This window comes from Panthera uncia, chromosome F1 (genome assembly GCF_023721935.1).
Source record: "Panthera uncia isolate 11264 chromosome F1, Puncia_PCG_1.0, whole genome shotgun sequence".
Classification (NCBI taxonomy): Eukaryota; Metazoa; Chordata; class Mammalia; order Carnivora; family Felidae; genus Panthera; species Panthera uncia.
Window position 1 is genome coordinate 8,982,260 of NC_064813.1, and position 23,305 is coordinate 9,005,564.

General features: G+C 35.7%; 1 protein-coding gene across 1 annotated transcript in view; it reads right to left on the minus strand.

Moving 5' to 3' along the window:
- FMN2 (formin 2) overlaps positions 1-23,305 on the minus strand; it is a 346,387-nt gene that overhangs the window by 57,740 nt on the left and 265,342 nt on the right. The window contains 1 exon segment of the mRNA XM_049635319.1: positions 14,549-14,600. Within this exon segment, the coding sequence (XP_049491276.1) occupies positions 14,549-14,600 (52 nt within the window).

Sequence of the window (23,305 nt, forward strand, 5' to 3'; positions counted from 1 at the left end):
CAAAGTCTGAGAGAGAGCTATCCAACAAAGGAGAGTAGCTGACGGCCAACTCAGGATGATATCTGAGCAACAGCCTCAAAGAAACCCACACAGACTGTATCAAGAGGATGAAGAGCTCAAGGAGGAAAATAAAAATAAATGACATGGATTATTAGACATGCTTGACCATGTGGAAAATAGTGTTGGGAGGGGCTTTGGACATATGGTTGAGTATTTGAGAATAATTAAAAATAAGCTCAGAGAAAACTAAGCAAATGAAAAAAATTCTAAGCTTCAAGAAAAAAAATTAAAACCATTTAAGAAACAACCATACCACACACTCTGATACTGCAGTAAATAATACTGAAATAGCGATATTAAGCAAACACTAAAATTCAACTAAAAATTGCAATATGCAGGTTAGATGAATAAAAAAAATGGGATGGGGATAAGAGTGAACTAAAAGCTCATCTACCATTATTGTAAATTAGCAGATAATGGCTAACTTAATGAAAAATGACATAGCAATACAGGATATGATTGAGAAATATGGCAGAAAATATCAGAGGAAACAGCTAAGAGAAATGTAAGAGGGAATAGGGGAGGGCAGGGCAGAGGCTGCTGTTTTTTGTTATAAGCCTTGTGGTACTAATTGACTTTTTCAACTATGTCTACACTTATAACTAAAAGAAATAAAAGTTAACAAAAAAGTGAAATGAACTAGAGAGGAAGTATATTCTTGGAAAAATAGGAGGACAACAATAAGCTGGAAACACTTTCCTAAACTAACTTGACTACTATGTATCCTCTGTAATTTGTTACTTAGTAGAACACCAACAAACAATGATTCACTTAGAAATAAGTAACAAAAATAAACATTGATATTCTGAGGGTATGATGCTTACAAACTTTTCCCCATTCTAAACCCTATAAATATTTCCAAATATTTTCTTCTCATTAAAGTTTCAATTTTAACGTTTATTTACTTAATCCTTTTGCAGTTTATTTGGTTGATGACCTGAGGCAGAATTTTAGAAATCTGTATCAACTTCCAGCAAAACCTCATTATCCTAAGGTTAATTTCCCATCTGAATTCTAAGACCTTGTTTCATTATTTCAAAATGTCTTCATTTTGCTGCTCTGTCATTGACTGTCAATTTTTCAGGTTGTTAAATTTACCCAGTAAAAAATTGCAAACAAAAAAACGATGGTAGTATTTTGCTTCTAAGCTGGGACCTACGTATATCTTTTTAAGAATGGAATTGAGAAATAATTATTTTTTAAATGTCAGTATCTTATATATTGCATATCAGCTAGCTACAGACTTTCTCTTTTTTCCCTAAATTATATACCATTACTGGGGAGGCAGGATATCTCATCCTTCACTCACTGTCTTTTAAATATTATAATTAACATCACTAAATTTATTCTGCACCAAATGCTAAACATTATACTTGAAATAAACTATAAAGTTCTGAGTTCTGGCCTTTAGCTTTCTTAAAAATTAGTTTTTTAAAATTTGTGGTCAAAATAGTAATAGAGTAGGTAGTTACTCCTCTAAAAATTAGCATAAAAATTACTTAGGTATGCATTTCTGCATACTGCTAGTACATTCTGACCTTGATCTACATACAGATTATGGGGGGGGGGGGGATGCAAGTGTCTTAAATCAATATAATATTTAACAACTGCAGGTTTAGAAAACCAATAAAGACATTTATCACTATTTAACCTCTTGCTACTTGTCTTCCTTATTGTCTGGGCACTTTTTATTATATCCTATAATGCAAGATAATTTATGGGGTTTACACAACTATTACAACGCTGAATAACTGTGTTTGTACAAGTTACTGGGAAGGACAGGGAAGGGATGCTCCCCTGCCCGCAAGTATTTATATTAGGAATTAAAGTCTCACAACCCATTAAAACAGAACCTTGCATTTCCTATAGTCCCTGTGTATGAAAAGCCTTTCATCAGTATGGAAATGTAAAATGTCCCATGCAAATATATATCCAAACTACAGAGGTTGCTTTTAAAATGAGGTTGAAATGTTGTAAGCCTATATCTGAGAACATGATTTAGCCACTTAAAATAGCAGAGGTGACAACACACATATTTCACATACAGTTGAGAAGTTTGGAATATTATCTTAATTTATTCCTATCTAATCAGGAACATATGGGATATAACTAAAGGGGAAAAGAAAGATAAGCTGCATGAGTTTTGAAAAAAAATGAAATCTACATTATATGTTTGTAAGTAAGAATAGAAAATTAAAAGGTTCCTAACACAGATTTTGAAAATATGTCAACCTACAAGGTTCTGTTTCCCCAGAGACATGACTGGAGGATCTGAGCGATTTCAGAAGCAAAAGCAGCCCAGTTTTAGAGTGTGGACTTGAAGGTACAAAGGGGTTTTGATCTTTTTTTCTTTTGTTTAAACCAGAAATGTGATTCACAGTTGAAATGTCAGAAACAATGATTTTCTGGTTCTTATTTTTAATGGGCCAATATTTTACGTTCTCTAAATAACCGACTACAAAGTATCTCTATTACCAATATGGAGCCATGCTTTCAACTGTCATTGAGTGCTTGAAATTAAAATCAACTTTAAAAGAGTGACGTCTATATTTCAGGTCATAAAAAAAAAGTAATATGGCTATGATACTCTATTAGATACTCACAACACCCTAGAATAAAATTTAAAAATGCAATAATAGTGTTTGCAATGTCTTTACCATCTCCAGCTTCTGGTTTTCTCCTTTTTTCTATTTATTAAAATTATTTTCTGATCGGGGCGCCTGGGTGGCTCGGTCGGTTAAGCGTCCGACTTCGGCTCAGGTCATGATCTCGTGGTCCGTGAGTTCGAGCCCCGCGTCGGGCTCTGTGCTGACGGCTCAGAGCCTGGAGCCTGTTTCAGATTCTGTGTCTCCCTCTCTCTGACCCTCCCCCGTTCATGCTCTGTCTCTCTCTGTCTCAAAAATAAATAAAATGTTAAAAAAAAATTTTTTTTTTAAATTATTTTCTGATCATTTATCACCTTTTTCATCCTACATGCTCTTCCTGGTGGATTCTTTACTGTGACTAACTCAAAGTCAAGAATCTTCTGGTCTAGTTTCTCATGCATTTTTAAAATTAATCTTGAAAACTATGTCACTTATTCTCATTTTCTTTAACTTGATTTCAATATCCTCAAATCAAAGAATTTTGATCAATTCATGAATTTCTTCCTAGAAAGACTCATGATTTTATTGCTAAACAATGTAAAAACTACAAACAAAAACAAATAAGAAAGACTTTATGAATTATTTTGTAAGGATATATTTTCGTAACATTTAAAAATAATCCCCAGTTACTTTGGGAACTGTTTTAGTGGGCTAAATAATATACAGTCAGGTTTGGCAACTTTCCAGAAGTAGAATGCAAAACCTACATCTGTTCATGCTAATCTAGGGTTTTATGTGCCAATAATAATCTTACTCTTTCAGAAATGGGTATAGATGCTAATTTCCATACCACAGTATTACCAGAGGGATTAAAATATATTTTCATTGCAAATATGCTAATGTTTCTGTTTAGGAGACTGTGTGACCAGGAGTAAGAGTGTGACCTTGTGGTCTCACCCAGATGGGTTGATATTATTTGGGGAAGGAAGGAACTGTGGAAAACTGTGAACCATTAAAAGAAACTGCTGTTTGAAAAGTAGAAAAATGCATACACTCTTTGGGAGAAAGCTGTGTTTATTGTACACATACTGCATGTTTAGCTACTGTGTTAAGTACAATATTTATAGGATCACAATTACTTATCATAATAAATGAAGAAAACCAAGATCAGAAAGACTAATGAGCTTGCCATGGGCCTAGAGGTAGTTGTTATCTTCCTCCTTGACTCTCTGCAAACATATATGTTCAGTGGGGCCAGAACGTATACACTTATGTCCCTCCTCCACCTCAGATTAAAAATCCCCAAGGTAAATGCTGCTGTGATTTCTACCGGCCTCAGTCTGTAACTATGTTGCATTTCAGAACAAACGGGGAGCGCACTAGTCAAAGAAATCTTAATTCTCTTTTTCACATAAGTTTATCCATATCTGATACAAGCAACAGTAGGCAATAAAAAAGAAGATGATATGTTTTATAATGTAGAAGTTCTCACACACATAAAAAAATCAATTTACAAAAGCTCATTCACTATTCACCAAATTATCTCTTTTCAACCTTCATTTTCATATATTGCTGGCTATTTTTTAATTTTAATATTTATTTATTCTTGAGAGAGAGAGAGAGAGAGAGACAGAGTGTGAGTGGGGGAGGGGCAAGAGGGAGACACAAAATCTGAAGCAGGTTCCATGTTCTGAGCAGTCAGCACAGACCCCGACACGGGGCTTGAACCCATGAACTGCGAAATCATGACCTGAGCCTAAGTCAGATGCTTAACCAACTGAGCCACCCAGGTACCCCCATATATTGCTGGTTATTAACTTTAGAAAACTTGCTTCATCCATAGCCCATGCTGGGGCCCCCCATGCCAACCTGTCTAGGAGTCAATCAGGTTCACCCTTTTGAGAATTTGCAATAATCACTGTAGAGAAAATTCAAACTTGAACCACTATTAGCAGGTCACTAAGATAAACGTCGTGAAGTAACAATAACATCAAGTAATTATCTCATGCTTATTCCGTGCTAGGCACTGTTCTATTATTCTCATTTTAGAAATGAGGAAACAGAGCTACAGAAAGTTTTAATAAGTTTGCCTAACTTAGACAACTTTAAAAAGGGGGGGGGGAGGTGGGAGTAAACCTGGATTTATTAACCACTCTACTAGACACATGGCCAGGGAACCTGCACTTACCTGTCTCATTCCCACCCTTTCTGAGGTTGCTTACCTTTACCTTGGACTCCAGGCCTCTTAGAAATCCCTTTGGCGGTGTTAACAATTTAAGGTAGTTCTCTAACAGGTCATGAAATGAGCCCTCTAATGACTATCTTTTAAAGCAGATTTCAGTTGCCTTAGGAAATGTGTATATATATGAAGTCACCTAGAACGCTTCCATTTTTCTTAGTTCGTTCTACTCAGAAAATCTGTTCCTCCCTCTGAAAGTGATTTTAGATTCATTTTTGTCGACTGTTTTTTCTAGAAGCTACTGTCGTAGAAACATAGTTTCTCAACCCCAGTGGATTTTAGTCATGATACTACTGTTAAATACACCTGCTAACTTAAATTAACTACTACCATTTCTAATTTTTATTTTCTAAAATATAAATATAAAACAGTTGTCAAAATAGCATATCCTGTCTTTCTTGAATTGTCTTCACCCTTCCCACCTCCTGTAAGAACATAGTCATCCCAATCCCCAATGATACTGTGGTGATTTCATTAGTCTTCTTCTTGGTTAGAGAGGATAAAACTTTAGGAGTTTTAACTTCTATCAAGTTAGAGAAGGTAGCTCCTGGAAAAACTTTAGTCTATACAAGGCCCAAACATATTTTTGAACATTGGAATAGAGAAGATCTTTTCAACTCTACACAACATGGAAGAGTTTCTATTTTGAAAACAAAACTCTACAAAAGGGCAGTACTTCTGTGACGTATTTTTTTCCCTTCACAATTAGCAACCAAAGTTGAAAAGAAACATAACAAACTCTGAGGGAGAAGTTCCTAAAATCCTTCTATCCAGAACACACAAAAGCTAACAAAAACCTTCAGGAGAGACCAATACCTCAGAATATTTTTTATAAGTGACAAAGGTCAGCAAATCTGTACCAGGTGTCACAGGCTCCCGCATTATTGAAAATCAGTGGATTTTATAAAAATTTAAATAATGCAGCCACAGAAGAAAATCCCTTTGTACAAAGAAAAGTGCCATACCTAAACTTTGCCACCTGGCCTGAAAGTGAAAGGTATGGAACACAGCTTCTCACCACTGATCCTGGGAATCTTCCTCCTATGGGCCTCCAAATGGTAAACCTTCTGGCAGGATTTGAAGCAGTTAACTGAGAAATTCAAATTGGAAAATAACAAACTCCAACTTTGTTTTACTTTATCAATATTGTTAAGAGAATGATGTAATTGTTTGGGGGTTTTTGCAAAGACATTCCATGTCACTTCAGTTTTAATACCAGGCTGGAGCCTGCCTGGTCTGCCAGCATAAGCCAGATAAACACAGACCTGTAGTCTTTCTATTCATCTCCGGATAGTTACTCAGAAAGATTCTGGAAAATATGCCTATTATGAACTAAACATTTCACTTTTCATTTTATCCATGTGCCAGAAGTCCATTCCTTGGATAAACACTTTACAAACTGACACTCTAAAAGTCACTAAACATGATAAAGTATGTGTGCATCATTTCAGGACTGATTAAATATTTTCTCTCCCATGACAAATGAACAGTTACATACTATATGAAACAATTGGAACCAACATTCCTTTTCTTTCTTTCCTTCATTTTGTCTTTATTTTGCACGAAAGATTAATTTTCCATTTCAACTCATTTGTTATGCAATCTTGGCTTTGGTAAAATACCACTCAAGCAATATTACACGCAGAAATAGTATTTATTTTTTTAAACATGTGATTTTAAATTCTTTCACAAATGTGCTTTCTTCCCCTACTGTTTCTCACCTTTTATCACTGGTTGTTTGCAATTTCCTTTGTTTTTATTTATATATAATGGGGGATGGAGGAGAACTAGTGTATTCTATTTAAAAGTTAAAAAAAAAAAAGATTGGTAGTATGAGGTACATGAAGTGTGTGTTAAAACCTACAATCATTCTTCATCACATCATAATACCAAATAAAGCACATTAATTTAATTCTAATTCTGTAAGTATGATTGTAAACATTGCTTCTCTACTTAACAAATTTACTGTTGTCTCACTTATGATAAGATTAGCTACATTCTACTCTTTCTCTTGTCTTTAGCTCATGGGGGTAGGGAGGGAGACTTTCATTCTGAAACAATTTTGAAAACAGAGCTTTACAAAAAATTTCAGTAGGATATATGTCCTGTTGGAAAAGACAAACATCTTGAAATGAATGTAAGAAAAATGACAAACTTCCTGGAATAGTGAAGTAGTTCTTTTAAAATGAAGAACTGGTGCAAACAAATTACTTAGTTTTCCATTATTCATAAAAGGTGCCACAAGTTAATTATACCTTTCTCAGCTTGATTTCCTTTATCTAGAACATCATGTAAATTAACTGACAAAGATTAATTATCTAATGTAATAGTTATAATTCAAATTTTACTTTTAGTCATTTCCATCTGCTTATTGATGCCAGAATAATAAATTTAGTGAAACTAAAGGAACTGATAGCTGAAACAAACCGCTTCAAAAATCTGCTCTTTTTCTATTTCAAAAGCCAGTTTCACCACAAAATACGTATTTTACCAGTGGAATTAATAGAAGAAATCTAAGAAAAATTTGAAGTTAGCCACAATTTAAAAATAAGTATCTCTGAGTATCAGAAGCCAATTTTATAATTCCAACTCTCATTATTCTTTAAATAGAAATATGAAGGAATGGCCACTTATTAGACAAATTCAGAATCTCTACATTCCCTGCTAATGAGCTGAGACAGACACTGAGTAATTCTGTGGGAAAGTAAAAACAACATATTTGGTCTGGTGATATTTTTTCCACAATTAAAGAAAGCCACTTATGTTAATTAAAAATAAAATAAAAGCAGAAGCTGAAATAAACACATACTGTGTGTATGCAAGCAACCTTAACAAGAGTCTGCTGAAATCCATCTTGTAATACAATATGATAGCTTGGCTTGCCCAGGGAAATCATCTGAAGATGAGAATATGTTCATCCGATTTGTATCTGGGTTTTGGGTAAGGTTCAAGATCATCTGCTCAGTTGTCTCACTTTCTGGGAGAACTGAAGAGTTCAGTTAAACTATTCACTATCCAAAAACTATACATTTGTGTTCATGTGAAATAGGAACATAAAGTCCCACTTCTCAGATTAATAGTAAAAATGTGTGGCAAACAGACAAAATTAGCATATAAAACCATCACGCTAGCAAATGGAACATGAAAAAAAAAATCTGATTTTCTTCAAAAATATATAACCATTGTTTCTTTTGAATATTTTTATTTAGTTAGGAAATCATAAAATGACCTAAAAAATCCATAATATTCCACTATAGAAAAACATTCTAATTAGTATCTTGATAAAAGTTCACTTATCCATTTTAAACTAAAAGCCAAGACTTTTTTTTCTTTGCAAGCACTCAAATATAGAGATGAATTAGTATATAATTCCTTTCAAAGCATGCTGATAACTTGAGTTTGTGTAATTTACAAAACATTTTCATGAATATACTTTTCTAGTAAAGGCCTCTTACTCGCCTCATTTGAGGAAATTTTTTAGACTGCAAAAAACAAGCAAGGTATTCTGTCCCTACAGCCTTGGAAGATAGAAGAAAGGATGAGGTTATATGCCTTTTACAAACAAGGAAGCTAAGCCCCAACCACTCTGTGGTTTTTCCAATTGCAATTCTAAGGTAGAGCTGTCTGGGCCCTGTCCACCGAACTGGCTTGCCTTCTTTCATAGCAACTGTGGTGAGAGCATGGAATGCTAAATTACCTCAAAAACCTTGAGAAACAGAAGGGTTCCATCGCGCTATGTTCTCTGAGACATTTATAGTGTGACCCAGCTGTCACAATTACCTGTAAATGACCCTCAACTAGTTCTGAAAAGGAAAGCACATACATTTGTCACTGGGCCGCTTATGATAGGGTACAAAGTAAAACTCAAACGTCTTGAGTTGTAACAGCAACACTGAGATAAAAACAGGACCTCACAAGAAAATTCCTTTGATTAAGATGCGTTCAGTATATTCGTACAACCTGTGTCTTTGCTGCCTCAAGTTCAGGGAAATGAAGAAGTTCAGCCTTGCTGGGATTTAAATAGGTAGACCAAGTAGGATCAGTGTGTTTATATATCATCTTACCTCCAAAATGGATTACATCCGGCTTAATAATATGACACATAGAACATAATAATAACCTATAATAAACAGAAAATAAAGGGGTAATGGGAGAAATGGGAGACTGAGAAGCTATCTGTCCAAATACACATTTGTGGCTCTCCTCTAGGGGCCTTGCTGAGGCAACTCACAGAGATCAGAGAGTGAGAAGAGTTGGCATTTCACCTTAAAGTATGTGTGTGTGTGCGTGTGTGTGTGTGTGTGTGTGAAGTGGGGGTGGGTTAGATGGAGGGGTTTCTGGCCAATTCAAGCACAAAGAGAAACTGTAAACACCTGAGGCCTTGGGTTCCCAAGAAGTTTACACTGGTAGAAAGAGCATTTGGTGATTACTGCCAGAGGTGGGAATGGGGTGGTTTACAAAATGGTCAAAGCCTCATAGCTGGGAAGGAGACCCAAGACTCCAGAATCTGGGTCAAATCCACCATTCCCTCAGCTGTGGGAGAGGAGCCAGCCAGCTTGGCTTAATTGAAACCCCTTCATCACATCAGGAAGAAATGCTTCTGCCTATTCATATACACAGTTCTAGGAAAAGCAGTGAACTCAGCTGAGGCTGGTGTACTTCCAGATTGCCAGGCATATGTGTGATTTTATTTTAAACATAGCATCCTAAAAGCTGCCCCTGGGTTAGAATAGCTATTGTTCAGCAAATGACTGGTCAGAGATTGTGCTGAAGCTCTTAGTGCCAGGCAGGCTTATATCATTTGCTGATGGATCTGTATGCATCCTGGGGAATGTTTCCAAGTCTGCTCCACATCCTGGTCTGATGCCTCATGAGTAAGTGCAGCCTAGTAAACTTATGCACGGCCTTTCCAAACCCTAGGGTAGACTGTGATCCCAGAAGAATACTTCTCTTCTGGTTCTTTCTGTTAAACTTCTGATTGCTTGACCATTTTGCTCCTTGAATCCTGGAGCTGCGAGTGCCCTCTTAACAGCTTTACACTAAGACCTCCATTGTTTTCAACAAACATTTAGGCATGGAATTCTCCTCTGTTCCAAAAAAAGGTAAGTCCTCTCAGACAGACCTGCAGACCTCTGGGTAGGATGTCAGTGTCTCTGCACAAGAGCTAAAACTAGAGGTGGGGCAGTGGCCCACTTGTCCCAAAGTGAGACTTTTGCTCTCCAAGCAGGAACTGGATAGCCCCTAGTCTCCTTGGCTTGCACTTCTTGGTGTATGCAGAACCCTTACCCGAATAATAAGCTGGGACAAAAAATTGGGGGCCCAATATTCTTAATCTGCCACTGCTGGGGGAGAGCTTATACCCTGCAAAAGGGGCCTGGGTTGAGGAAGGGAGCCCCCTTGTCTCGACACCATAGTCTAGGATAGAACTTCTGTAGTAAGCTGCAGCTGGTGGGATGAGTAGTGCTGGCAGTCTGCTGATAAAGGGTGAAATAACAGAGTGGGAGCGAGGGAGAGGGCACCTGCCTGGGTTAGAGCTTTGAGAGTAGTTTCCATAAGATATGATTGATGTGTGGCTCAAATGTCACAGATCTAGTAGACTGTTTCGAATGAATGATTCTCCATTTGCTGGGTGCCCTTAGAACATTTCCTAATAATGCCAAATGATTGTTTTACATAATTTTCTCCAGTTAAATGTTTGTTTGTTGGGAAGAGAGTTCATTCTAGAAGTCAGTCTCCTAAGCTCAAGAATTTTGTTAAATACAAGAGGATTTAAAAAAATCTATATCAGGGGCACCTGGGTGGCTCAGTCGGTTAAGGGTCCGACTTTGGCTCAGTTCATGATCTCATGGCTTGTGAGTTCAAGCCCCGTGTCGGGCTCTGTGCTGACAGCTCAAAACCTGGGGCCTCCTTCTGATTCGGTCTCCCTATCTCTCTACTCCTCTTCTGTTCACGCTCTGTCTCTCCCTCTTTCAAAAATAAATAAACATTAAAAAAATTTAAAAAAAATCTATATGACGCAGGGGCTCTATACATAACTCATTTAATTATTTTGAAATATCTCCACCCACTTACCCACTTATCTACATATTATTTCTCTTATTTCAGGTAAGGACAAAGATGTAAAGTTACGGTAAATCCTTGAAGTCACAGTGCCAGAAGGATGGAACAAGCACAGATACACATGTGATACCAAAATCTTGCTCCATGACCATGCGAAGCTGCCCAGTGTCTGATCCAATGGAGACAGTGAATCAAACAAATAAATATATGGCCTAAGTCTGAAATCTGTCTGTTTCTATTACTACCACCAAACTTTTTCTAATCTCTAATTAAGATAATAATGTGAATACAATATAGCAATTAACATCTGATCATTTGCTAAAATCTTAGCATCTGGCAAATATTAACTAACTTAATTCTCACCTACAGAGTGGGTACTGTTATCCTGGGGTTATAGTATTGGCCTGAAATCACAGAGCTAACACATGAAAGGCAGGATTTGGTCTCCAAGGTCATCAGGCCCAGGTTACACTGCCTTCCTGAATAGAATTACTATTAATTGCTGACCTGGTCACGTAAGACTGCTACAAAAATCTTTATTTATTTCTTTGAGAAATGTTTCATATGATTATTTTTATTTTCGAATTTCAGAATTGTTTAATTATAAAAGATGGCTCTTTGACTAACAATTTGGTCATTAGGCAGTTTTTCTTCCATGCATCTAACTGAAATTTGTTTGTCATAATTTAAGGCCTTGACTTTTTTTTAATTCCAGTATAGTTGGTATACAATGTTATGTTAGTTCCTGGTGTGCACTATGGTGATTCAACAATCCTTTTATTTTTGTTAAAATTTTATTGAGGATTTTTGCATCTAGGTTCATCAGACATATGGGTCTCTAATTCTCTTTTCTTGTGTCTTTATCTAGTTTTGGCATAAGGGTAATGCTGGCCTCATAGAATGACCTTGGATGCTTTCCTTCCTCTTCAATTTTTGAAATGGTTTGAGAAGAATAGGTATTAACTCTCCTTTAAATGTTTGGTTGATGTTTGGTAGAATTCACCTGTGAAGTCATCTGGTCCTGAACTTTTGTTCATTGAAAGTTTTTTGATTATTGATTCAATTTTGTTGCTGCTAATTAGTCTGTTCACATTTTCTACTTCTTCCTGCTTCAGTTTTGGTAGTTTATATGTTTCTGGAATTTATCCATTTCTTCTAGTTTGTCCAATTTGTTGGCATATAATTTTTAGTAACACTCTCTTACAATTCTTTGTATTTCTATGGTATCAGTTGTTATTTCTCCTTTAATTTCTGATTTTGTTGTTTCAAATCCCCCCCTTTCTGTTTCTGTTGATGAGTCTGCTAAAGGTTTATAAATTTTATCTTTTCAAAGAACAAGCTCCTGATTTCATTGAGCTGTTCTATTGTTGTTGTTGTTGTTTTACTTTCTATTTAATTTATTTCTACTCTAATCACCACTATTTCCTTCTTTCTACTGGTTTGGGTTTTGTTTGCTCTTTTTTAGCTCCTTTAGATGTAAGATTAGGTTGTTTGATATTTTTCTTGCTTCTTCAAGTGGGCATGTATTGCTCTAAACTTACCTCTTAGACCAGCTTTTGCCCCATTGTGTATTCATGTTCATTTGTTTTCATGTACTTTTTAATTTTTTCTTTTATTTCCTGGATGACCCATTCATTGTTTAGTAGCATGTTATTTAACCTCCATGTATTTGTGGTTTTTCCAGATTTTTTCTTGTGGTTCATTTCTACTTTCATATTGTTACGGTCAGAAAATATGCAATTTATGACTTCAATGTTTTTGAATTTGTGGAGACTTGTTTTGTGACCTAATATGTGATCTATTCTGGAGAATGTTCCATGTGCACTTGAAAAGAATGCATATTCTGCAGTTTTAGGATGGAATATTCTGAATATATCTGTTAGATCCAGTTGGTCCAAGATGTCTTTCAAAGCCACTGTTTCCTTACTGATTTTCTGTTTGAGTGATCTGTCCATTGTCGTAACTGGGGTGTTAATGTCCTCTACTATTATTGAACTACTATCAATTACTTCCTTTATGTTTGTCATTGGTTGCTTTATGTTATTTGGGTGCTATCATGTTGGGTGCATACATATTTACAATTGTTATTATTTTCTTGTTGTCTTTTCTCCTTTATTATTACATATTGTCCTTCTTTTCTCTCCTGTTACAGTCTTTGTTTTAAAGTCTATTTTGTCCAGTAGAAGTATTGCTATCCTGGCTTTCTTTTCACTTCTATTTGCATGATAAGTACTTTTTTACCCCTTCATTTTCAATCTGTCTTTAGGTCTGAAATGGGTCTTGCTTTTTTACCATTCTGTCACCCTATGTCTTTTGATTAGAGTGTTTGGTCCTTTTATATGCAAAGTAATTATTGACAGATAACTTCAAAGTAGTCACTGGTAGATTTATTAATTTTCATATGAATATTTTTGGGTTGTGAAATGAATCATCTGAGTTTCCATTATTTCTTATGGGGAAATTTGTTTTGATATACAAGTGCTTTGGATTACAAGCATGTTTCTGGAATGAATTATGTTCACAAACAAAGGTTTTACTGTACTTTTAAGATGTGAATAACATTTAGCGGCACCTGGGTGGTTCAGTTGGTTAAGCATCTGATTTTGTCTCAGGTCATGATCTCGTGGTTTGTGAGTTCGAGGCCCACATTGGGCTCTGTGCTGACAGCTCAGAGTCTGCTCCAGATTCTATCTCCCTCTCTCTCTCTGCCCCTCTCCTGCGCTCGCTCTCTCTCTCCCTCAAAAATAAACAAACACTAAAAAATAAAAAAAAAAGATGTGATTAACATTTAAATCAGTAGACTTGGAGAAAGCAGGTTATCCTCCATACTGTGGATGGGCCTAATTCAATCAGTCCAAGGTCTTTAGAAAAGTGGCTACCCTAGTACGAAGACATTCTAGAATTCTGTCTCCAGAATGCTCTCAGACTCAAGGTTATAACATTAACTACTACCAGTAATTACCACTTTGTTATGAGCCAATTCCTTAATCTCTCTCTCTCTCTCTCTCTCTCCCTGCACACACATTCACGCACACACGCACACACACACACACACACACACACACCCCTGTCTGTTTTCTGGAAAACACTGACTAATACAGAGAGAAAAGAGAAAAGGGGAAAATTGAGGCAGAAAAGCCAAGATATTTGTGAGCTACTTTTCTATGCTTACTCACTCATGATTCTGAAATCTCCATTCTGAAAGTAAAAGTTTATGCACAGAAAGTTCCCAACTTCCTACTAAGGCTGTACTTTTTAATGTGGAAACTCAATAGTTTCCTATAATCAACTCTTACCTTTTTTCTTGAAACAGGTTCCTGCTATCTTCCTTTCTCTTGTACTTCCACAGTCCTAAATCTCATTCAAAGAAAGTGCTAAGCTATTCACAATAATTTGATACTTAACAGATTCATACAGAAACTAGAGTCCAAAAAATAAAACTCTGAAATTCAATCATATTCAGGTAAACTATTACTTTCTTTTTCTTTTATGCTTGAAAATAAAAACTGAGCTAATAATTGGTTCCTTGAGATAAAACCATACTAAGTATTTAATAAACTTATTCTGAAAAGAAATTTTTATATCAAAGGAAGTAATTTCTCACCATTTATGAGTCTCTGTCAGTGAATTCTCCTCTGCCTCTTGGTCAATTTTAGCTGCAAATGCAAAAATAGAAAAAGAAATGAGATAAATGATAGTTACACTATCTTAAGCAAAATACCATCCAAATAATATGAAATATATTTTAATTCATTACTAATTGTTAATTCTAATATATTCCTGAAAGTTTATTTTAAATCTATTAATATGATTAAGTAGATTACATTTAATTTTCTTTACCTATGTATCAACACAAATATATGTAAATTAAAATTTTTAAATTCTAAATAATTCCCTTTTTTCTAAGTTAATTTCTTTAAGTCAGTCACATTAACCTGAGAAAACAAAACAGTGGCTAATTTCATAATCACATTAAATGTGTTTGTCACATTAATTTGTTTAAATTAGGATTTTAATGCCAATAATTACTTGAAAATAATTCTCTCAAGCAAAGGTAGAAAAACCAAGTCAAGAAACTAAATAGAAACGGTTGTGACCTTCTTGACTAGTGCTCTCCATACCAGACCACAAATGAACAGATACACAGATTATTTCTACAGAAGTACAGGATGAGATACTAATATGTTCTACTATTGAAAGTAGGGAGGCAATAGTGTACTCATTTATTTGCTAGCATTTTTGTCTAAACACAAATGGTAGACTGACAAACCCAAAGATCAAATTTGAGAAGGTGATTATATCATTATTTGAAATTATTTTAAAAAAACATAGGAACGTCATTACATAAAACATGTGTGGCAGTGACTTTTACATTTTTCGACCAGCAAGCATTATGTATTACTCTACATACAAGCACACGCACACACACTGAACCTAAAGTTTAAAAAATACTCTTCGGGGCGCCTGGGTGGCTCGGTCGGTTAAGCGTCCGACTTCGGCTCAGGTCATGATCTCGCGGTCCGTGAGTTCGAGCCCCGCGTCGGGCTCTGGGCTGACGGCTCAGAGCCTGGAGCCTGTTTCAGATTCTGTGTGTCTCTCTCTCTCTGACCCTCCCCCGTTCATGCTCTGTCTCTCTCTGTCTCAAAAGTAAATAAATGTTAAAAAAAAAAAAAAAATTTAAAAAAGTAAAAAATAAAAAAAATAAAAATACTCTTCATGTAATGCTAATATTTTTAGACTATTCTACTAGAATAGTGCAGTTTAGTGTAGTGTAGTGTAGTTTCAAAGTGTAGTTGTGACCCACTAAGTTGATTTCATGTATCACTAATGGTTGTCACACACACTTTGAAAATCACTAAGCGACAGGACAAAAAGTTAAAAAAAAATCAGTTAAAAAAAAACCCTAGAACTAGTGAAAGAAGTTGTCTTTTGGGTCACACTTGTGACCATCTGGAGAAATGAGGAGAAAAGTGGAGGAGGGCGAGTTGATTATAAAAAATTGGAACTGTGCATGAAATCAAACCCATGGTCACTTGAGAATTGTCAAAGTGTCTCTATCACTACTTAAAACACAATAATCCAGCTTGGGCTGGTTAATGTTTTACAACCTCAAGATAGTGTTTGTTCAAAAGTCTGTACAGTATCTTTAAAGCCATAATTCAGGGGCATGCTGCCACTCTTGGCCAAGATTGTCGAATTTAGCAGGGATCATTTGACCTGGCAGCAGAGAGCATTGTTTTCTCCTTTACATTTTTGTACTTTAGATTGTTTACATGAACTTACAGGTCAATTGTTAGCCATATTAAAAAATAGAATACATGCTCCATGATTTTACTTTGAAAAGGCTCCAACATGAATACATTGTCTTATAAAATCTGCTCTGGGCTGCCTAGCTTAAAAACAGTGTGCTTCAAGAAGCCATTCTAGAACAATATAGTGTATAAGGGAAAACAAAAAGGTAGCACAATGCGTGCCATTTTCAGAAAGGACATTCTTCCAATTGCCCTCATATGTATATATTTTTTTCCTTTTTTTTTTTTAATTTTTTTTTCAACGTTTTTTTATTTATTTTTGGGACAGAGAGAGACAGTGCATGAACGGGGGAGGGGCAGAGAGAGAGGGAGACACAGAATCGGAAACAGGCTCCAGGCTCCGAGCCATCAACCCAGAGCCTGACGCGGGGCTCGAACTCACGGACCGCGAGATCGTGACCTGGCTGAAGTCGGACGCTTAACCGACGGCGCCACCCAGGCGCCCCATTTTTTTTCCTTTTTTAAAAAATACAGAGATTAAGACTGAGGTTGGAAGAAAATTTCTGGATTCTGTTAGAAGGATCAAGTAAACTTATGAAATTTAAAACAGGCTGGAATGAGTGCTAGAGATCTGTGTTCTATTCCTGATTCTACCATTAAAATTAGCTACGTAATCTTAGGCAAACAGATTAATCTGTTGACATATATAAAATATTTAACATAGTGCCTCCAATAATTAGCAGGGACTAAATAAATGTTCTTTGAAAATGTTGGATTTTAAGCTCTTGAAATTTGTAAGGTGATATATAATTATCTTTAATTGAATACATCAAAAGCTATTTTATTAGGTTTCAACTTATATGAAGATAAAGAAAGCACATAGTTCCAGCTTTTCAAAAAGTATAAGCCCCTAAATTGTGGTGAGTAGAGTGAAGTGAGTTTCATATGTTCATAATGATTCCTTTTGATGTGTACTAAAACAGTTCTTGCTTCACTGCATGAGCAAGTTTGGCTTAAAAAAACAAAACAAAAAAAAAAAAAAACTCTAATTCAATGTGGCAAAAGATTGGATCTTACCAAGGGAACTAAACATAAAAACAGACCCTCCTCCCAAACCTAAGAGCTGTATTACAATCATAAAACCAAATTGGAAGAGCGGAGAATACTTAAAAATGCTCTATTATCCATTATCTTTACATGATTTTGAAGCTAAGAGGATTTGTGTATTCAGAGTGTAATCAGCTTTGATAAACAGTCAAATGAGAGATCAAAGCAAGTGCATTAGAGTACACATTTCAACTCTTGATGTAGAGTCAACAATTCAGTGAACTAGACAGATTTTCCTTTGTATGGCAATCTTAGAAACAAAAACTTTCTGAAAAGTTGGGGTGTAATTCAGTTTTCTGGGAACAGTGAAACACCATTTTCCAACAAGCTGCTCGTATAAACACTCCATCAACATTTTGCTGTTGTGATTCTTTGAAACACACTTACGATGTTAACTTAGTGACACATGCAGGATTCTGTTTCTTTAGTTAATGAGTATGAAATCTACCAAAGTAAAATAAAATGTAATTAAGTTAGAGAAAATTAGGATATCTTTTAGCAGCAAAATAAGAATAACACTGCCATTCATGTAGGAGGTATTCAAGCTAGTCCCATCCAGGGACCGAAATCCTAAAGACTGTGTTTTTCCATCTGAGTAGAAGCTTCTGACAGGCAGTGGCCATCTGTGTTATATAAAAAACTTTTCTAGTAAAAGCTGAAGGTGACATAGAAATAAGATTATTTTCTATAAACCATTTCAACATCTTATTGCTAATTATTTCATTCCCTGAGCTATATTTTCAAAAATATAAATACTGTTTTTAGTTCATTTCTAATGGCACAGATGGCTTTGTGACTAGTTTTGAATGCCAGTGTTACTTTTAGCACCAGTTTCCTATACATTTACAATATACATTGTATACATTACAATGTATATTACAATGTTGTAATATACATTACAACATAGTGTCAATTATCAATTAAGTATGCAAATTTTTCTTGATAAAGAGTTATATAAGTTTCCAGTTTTCTATTTCAAGGATGACTAAGTTTCCAATTCTTTGTTTTTAACTTTAAAAAACAATTGGTTTTGAGAGTGAAAGAGAGAGTGCATGATCTGGGAGGGGCAGACAGAAAGGGAGACACAGAATTCGAAGCAGTCTCCAGGTTCTGAGCTGTCAGCACAGAGCCCGATACGGGGCTCAAATTCATGAACTGTGAGATCATGACCTGAGCCGAAGTCAGATGCTCAACCGACTGAGCCACTCAGGGACCCCAAATTTTCCCCTTCTTTATAGCACATAGCTTGTTTCTTTTTTTCATATGTCAAATGAGAATGGTGGCCTTCTAGTCATTCATGATAATGGTAACTACAGAAAAGTTTAAAAAAAGCATTAAAATCGGCAAACAGGTCCATGGCTTGGTTTAGAGTGACCTTCATATTGTCATCCAATCACCTGAGGCTCCCTGCACCTCTATTGCCAGGAAGCCTTGACCACCTTTGATGGAGGAATTGGTGTGACTCCTAATGGACACCACCAACCCAGGGCACCCTTGGCCTCAGATCCCTAGGACATGCCCTCTCCCACATGGTGCATGAAAGAGTTACAGTTCCTTGGCAAGGGTCTTACCACTCAAACTCATTTTCATATCTCATCAGGGTCAGTGTTTCGGTTTAGGACATGACATTCAGAATCAGGCAGACCTATGCATGAATTCTATACCAGCCACTAAGTTGTGTTAGATTTTAATAACCTTACTAATCACATGGGTTTAGTAACTTTTCTTTATCATTATAACAGGGTAATAATTTCCTTATTATGCATAAAATAATGCGTAAACCACCTGCTGCATAGGTAATAATTTTTCTGTCTTTCTTTTCCTCTCCACATTACCGTGACTATATAAAAAAAAAGGCACAGGGATATGTTACTTTCAAAATGTAAAAATTTCTCCATTGGAGGAGCACCAAATATCTTCTTAATCCTTCTACAAAGAACCCAGATTCAGAATGAGGCTTATATATTGCTAAAATAAGAGTGCCTCCTTATAACAATATAAAGTTATGGGCCAAGACATATCACAGGAGGCTCAAACACTTTTACAAAAAACAAAAAATAACTCTACATTTAATATCTTTTCTTGTTTTTTAATTTCTACTTAATTTGTATGTGTTGTTGTTTTCACAGGCTCCTAATACTTAGAGTATAAGCAGAGGCTAACAGTTTCTCAATCCTTTTTGTGGAGGTACAGTAGTAAATAAAATTGCTGTATGGGGGAAAACAGTACCTTTTGTAAATTTAGGGAAAAACTACAGAAATCCAAAAGATAAGATATTGTCAAAGTTTGCAATATTCCTCTAAAGCATACATGTTTTAATCTAACATACTACGGGTAACCATTCCTATCTTGATGTCTGGGTTCCACAGCCAAGAAAATGTTCTGAGACTGGATGTACTGGGAACAGTTTAAAGTGGGGAGAAGAAAATCAGAATGGTGAAATAAAACAATCAATCCTGTACTGATACTAGAAGGAAGAAAAAGTACAATGCGGTTTAAGAAAGAAGGCAAAATAAAAAGTGGTTTGTACTGACACAATCTCCAGAGAATATTAGGAACTCACAGACCTAAAATCGAAACATGTAGAAATAAATGGACCTTATATGAGCTGATCAATCAACTGTGCACTTCAGGGGCAAACTGGGCATTAGATATTCAGAAAACTATTGCAACTATTGTAGTGATGGTTTCCCCTTGCCCCCCCCCCAAATCTCAAAAGCTAGAAATTTGTAATTTGAGGCAGACAAAGCTTGTGGTTAAAACCATGTAATAAAAGAAACACTGAACTTTTTAGGAGGCAGTCTTTATTTATTTAGTTGGTTAGTTTCACCTCCCCCCTCCTTATTTATTTTAAGGCTAGGGCATAAGATTACCTTTCAGGTCCAATTCTGCCAGAGACCATTGGCATGGACATTCCTATGTCCCTAAACATGAAACTACTTAAAAAAAAAATGTTTCAATGATTCTGTTTGAGCACTTTGGCATTCAGTGATCTCTTCTCCAACAGCATTAATACTTCCTCCCCCAAATCTCTGCCTCCACAAATATTTTCTGGTGTTTGTTGTCCTACTAAGTTACTATTTTGACCCAGTGATTAGCGTCTGTAGTCACTTGTCTGGCTCCAGACTCTTTTGCAATGTTAAATATTTCTGCTGAACTTGTTCCAAATGACTCTGAGTAAGCAGAGGCACGGAACGGACGCCCTTTCTGATCTGGAGCTTTCATGAGGGAATACCACATATTCCCAGGTAATTGGAGACAGAGTTGCATTTGAGTAATATCAGATGGAAGGCAACTTAGAACCCTTTCATCTGCTTGTCTAGGCTCTAAATCTTTTTGCTATTTTTCCTTTTATTTAAAGTGTTAACTAGTTTTTGTTTATAATTAGCTATGAATGTGCATTTCAGTTGCTTTTAAGTGCAGCCAGTATGGGTTATTTTTTAGACAGATGCAGTGCCTTTCTTTTGAGTCATTTAAAGTTGTCATTTAATTGTAAATATATTACTTTGGTTTTGAGATTTTTGAGACACTGATCCTTTTGACAATGAGCTGAAAGTCAAGTAAATTTAGGCAGCTTATATAGGTCAGACAGTGAATGAATATCAGAACTTCTTTCCTCAGATAGCAAAGGAAATAACGAACTCTCAATGCCTTCCTTCCTTGATGTTGCAAATTGTTCTTAGGATAATAAAACAAATGCTGTGGAATACTCCTGAGAGGAAGAAAGCAAATATCTACAGAGTATAAAGTTACAACTTGGCCTTTGCAATAATTCACAGCCAACTTTGAGTTAATAGTGAGGGTTATTCCTACTTTGTGCATAAAAATACATACCATTTGTGTCCCTAGAAATATGAGTGTATAAATGTAATGAATAGGTGATTGCTGTAAAAATTCAAGAAACAAACACACTATAGTAAATGATGTATAGTTCAAAAATTTGATATATGTGGCTTCTAGCCAAACCTAAAATATAAGAAAGCCGTGTGCTATTATCACCCAGTCTCATGTAGTTATTGAAGTGGTCCTTAGTGAAATTCCTTTCTAAATCTTCTTTTTAAACGCAAAGTGAAAACGACATGGGAAAACATAATGTTCATGTATGAGTTTCACATTCTGTGAACAATACAGTATAAAAAGAGTTATTGACTTCCAACGGAAACATTGCTTATACCACCTAATTTTAAAAATAAAATTATAGACAAAGCCAACATAGCATTCTACCTATATTCTAAGTAAATCTCTCATAAGCTTTCAGTAATCAGCATTAAAAAAAGACACATCTGGGGCAAATTCTCTTTTTTTTCTTTTTCAAGTAGCAAATACCTTGAAGAGGATGAATCAAGCATACCTTTTTACTAATTACAAGCTGAACTTAAATTAGGATCCTTCAGATAACACAAAAATTTCTATGAGCCTTTAACTAAAAATATGCAAATGCATGTCTCAAGGCTGAGCTTTCCATATTAACTGCAATACCAATTAATTCTAATTTGTAAATTCAAAATACAAGACACAAAACCACTTAAACTAAAAAGGTGAAAACCAGAAAATCTTTATGTATTTTCTCTTCCTCCGAACTTTACTTGCCAACACAATGCACAAATTATGAATTACCATAGGAAGGCTATGGCATTCCAATCTTAGAAACAAAAGTCACATGATTTAATGTTACAATATTTCAACCAAACTTTGAGCAACAGATACATTTTGGACACTTTGTTAGGGGCTAATAGGTGGACAACTATTAAGAAAATGTTAGACGAGGAGACAGACCCATTAATAATCATGCATATAAACATTACAGAGATAGTTCAATGGGAATGTTAATACAGATAATGGCATTACTATTCTAAGTATTTTTTTCAAGTTTATTTATTTGAGAGAGAGTGCACGTGAGGGGGGGGAGACAGAGGTAGAGACAGAGGGGTAGAGAGAGGAAGAGACAGAATCTCAAGCAGGCTCCCCACTGACAGGGGGCTTGAATCCATGAAGTGAGATCATGACCTAAGTCCAAATCAAGAGTCGGATGCTTAATCGATGGAGCACCTCTAATTCTTTGCATATAATAACCTACAATAATAAAGCCCTATAAGAAAAGCCCTACAATTATTCCCATTTTACAAGAAGGAAATTAGTGGTTAAATAACTTGTACAGCATATAAGAAATGCTAAGAGAAAGAGACAGGATTCACATGCACACAGTCTGATCCCAGAGCCACACTGTCAATTCAGTCATGAGCAAAATTAAGTGAAACATTTACCTATTGAGAGAGATGTTAGTAAGGAAAACAGAGAGGCAAAATGCTGAGCTATGACAAATGACTGATGAACAAACATCAGTCAAATGAAAAAGTAGAGAACTAAAGAGGACACTTAAACAACAAACATCAAGAAAAAAGGTGCAAAGACATAAATGCCTCATAGTCCAGGATGTCAAGGAAGGAAGGATATAATGTAGAAAAGATGGGAAATATAATGAAAAATAATTGTCCAAAAAGCTGTAGATAGAAGCAAGTTCAGCCTCTTATGCTGTAATATCATAACAAATGAGGCAAAGGAGACTTTAACCTTATTCACTTTAAATCAGTGGAAAGAGATGTCTACCTCTGGACTTAACAAGAACCAAACTTACCTCCTGCTGTAATCAACCAGAAAACTGGATAAAATATATGAAACAATAGTCTTCATATATTTGACAACTGGCAGCACGAAGCTCTCATCTATGAAAGAAGGTAGACAAACTAGCCGAACCCTAAAATCTTCCTGGATTTCTGTCTAAAGGCAATTTCCAGACTGTGGGCCCTGGAAGGAGAACCCAAATAAGCCAGTCAGTCTCCCTAAGTTGAGGAAGTACAGTTAGGAGTTTGGGAAGTCTGAAGTAGGTAAAAGTTAAGGGGCTGAGAGTCAGAGAGGAAACAGCCTTACAGAAAAGAAGGCCACAAAACTGTATTGAATCTCTTTGGTTTTTTGCTGAGTATTAGGTGGCACATGTATAGAGT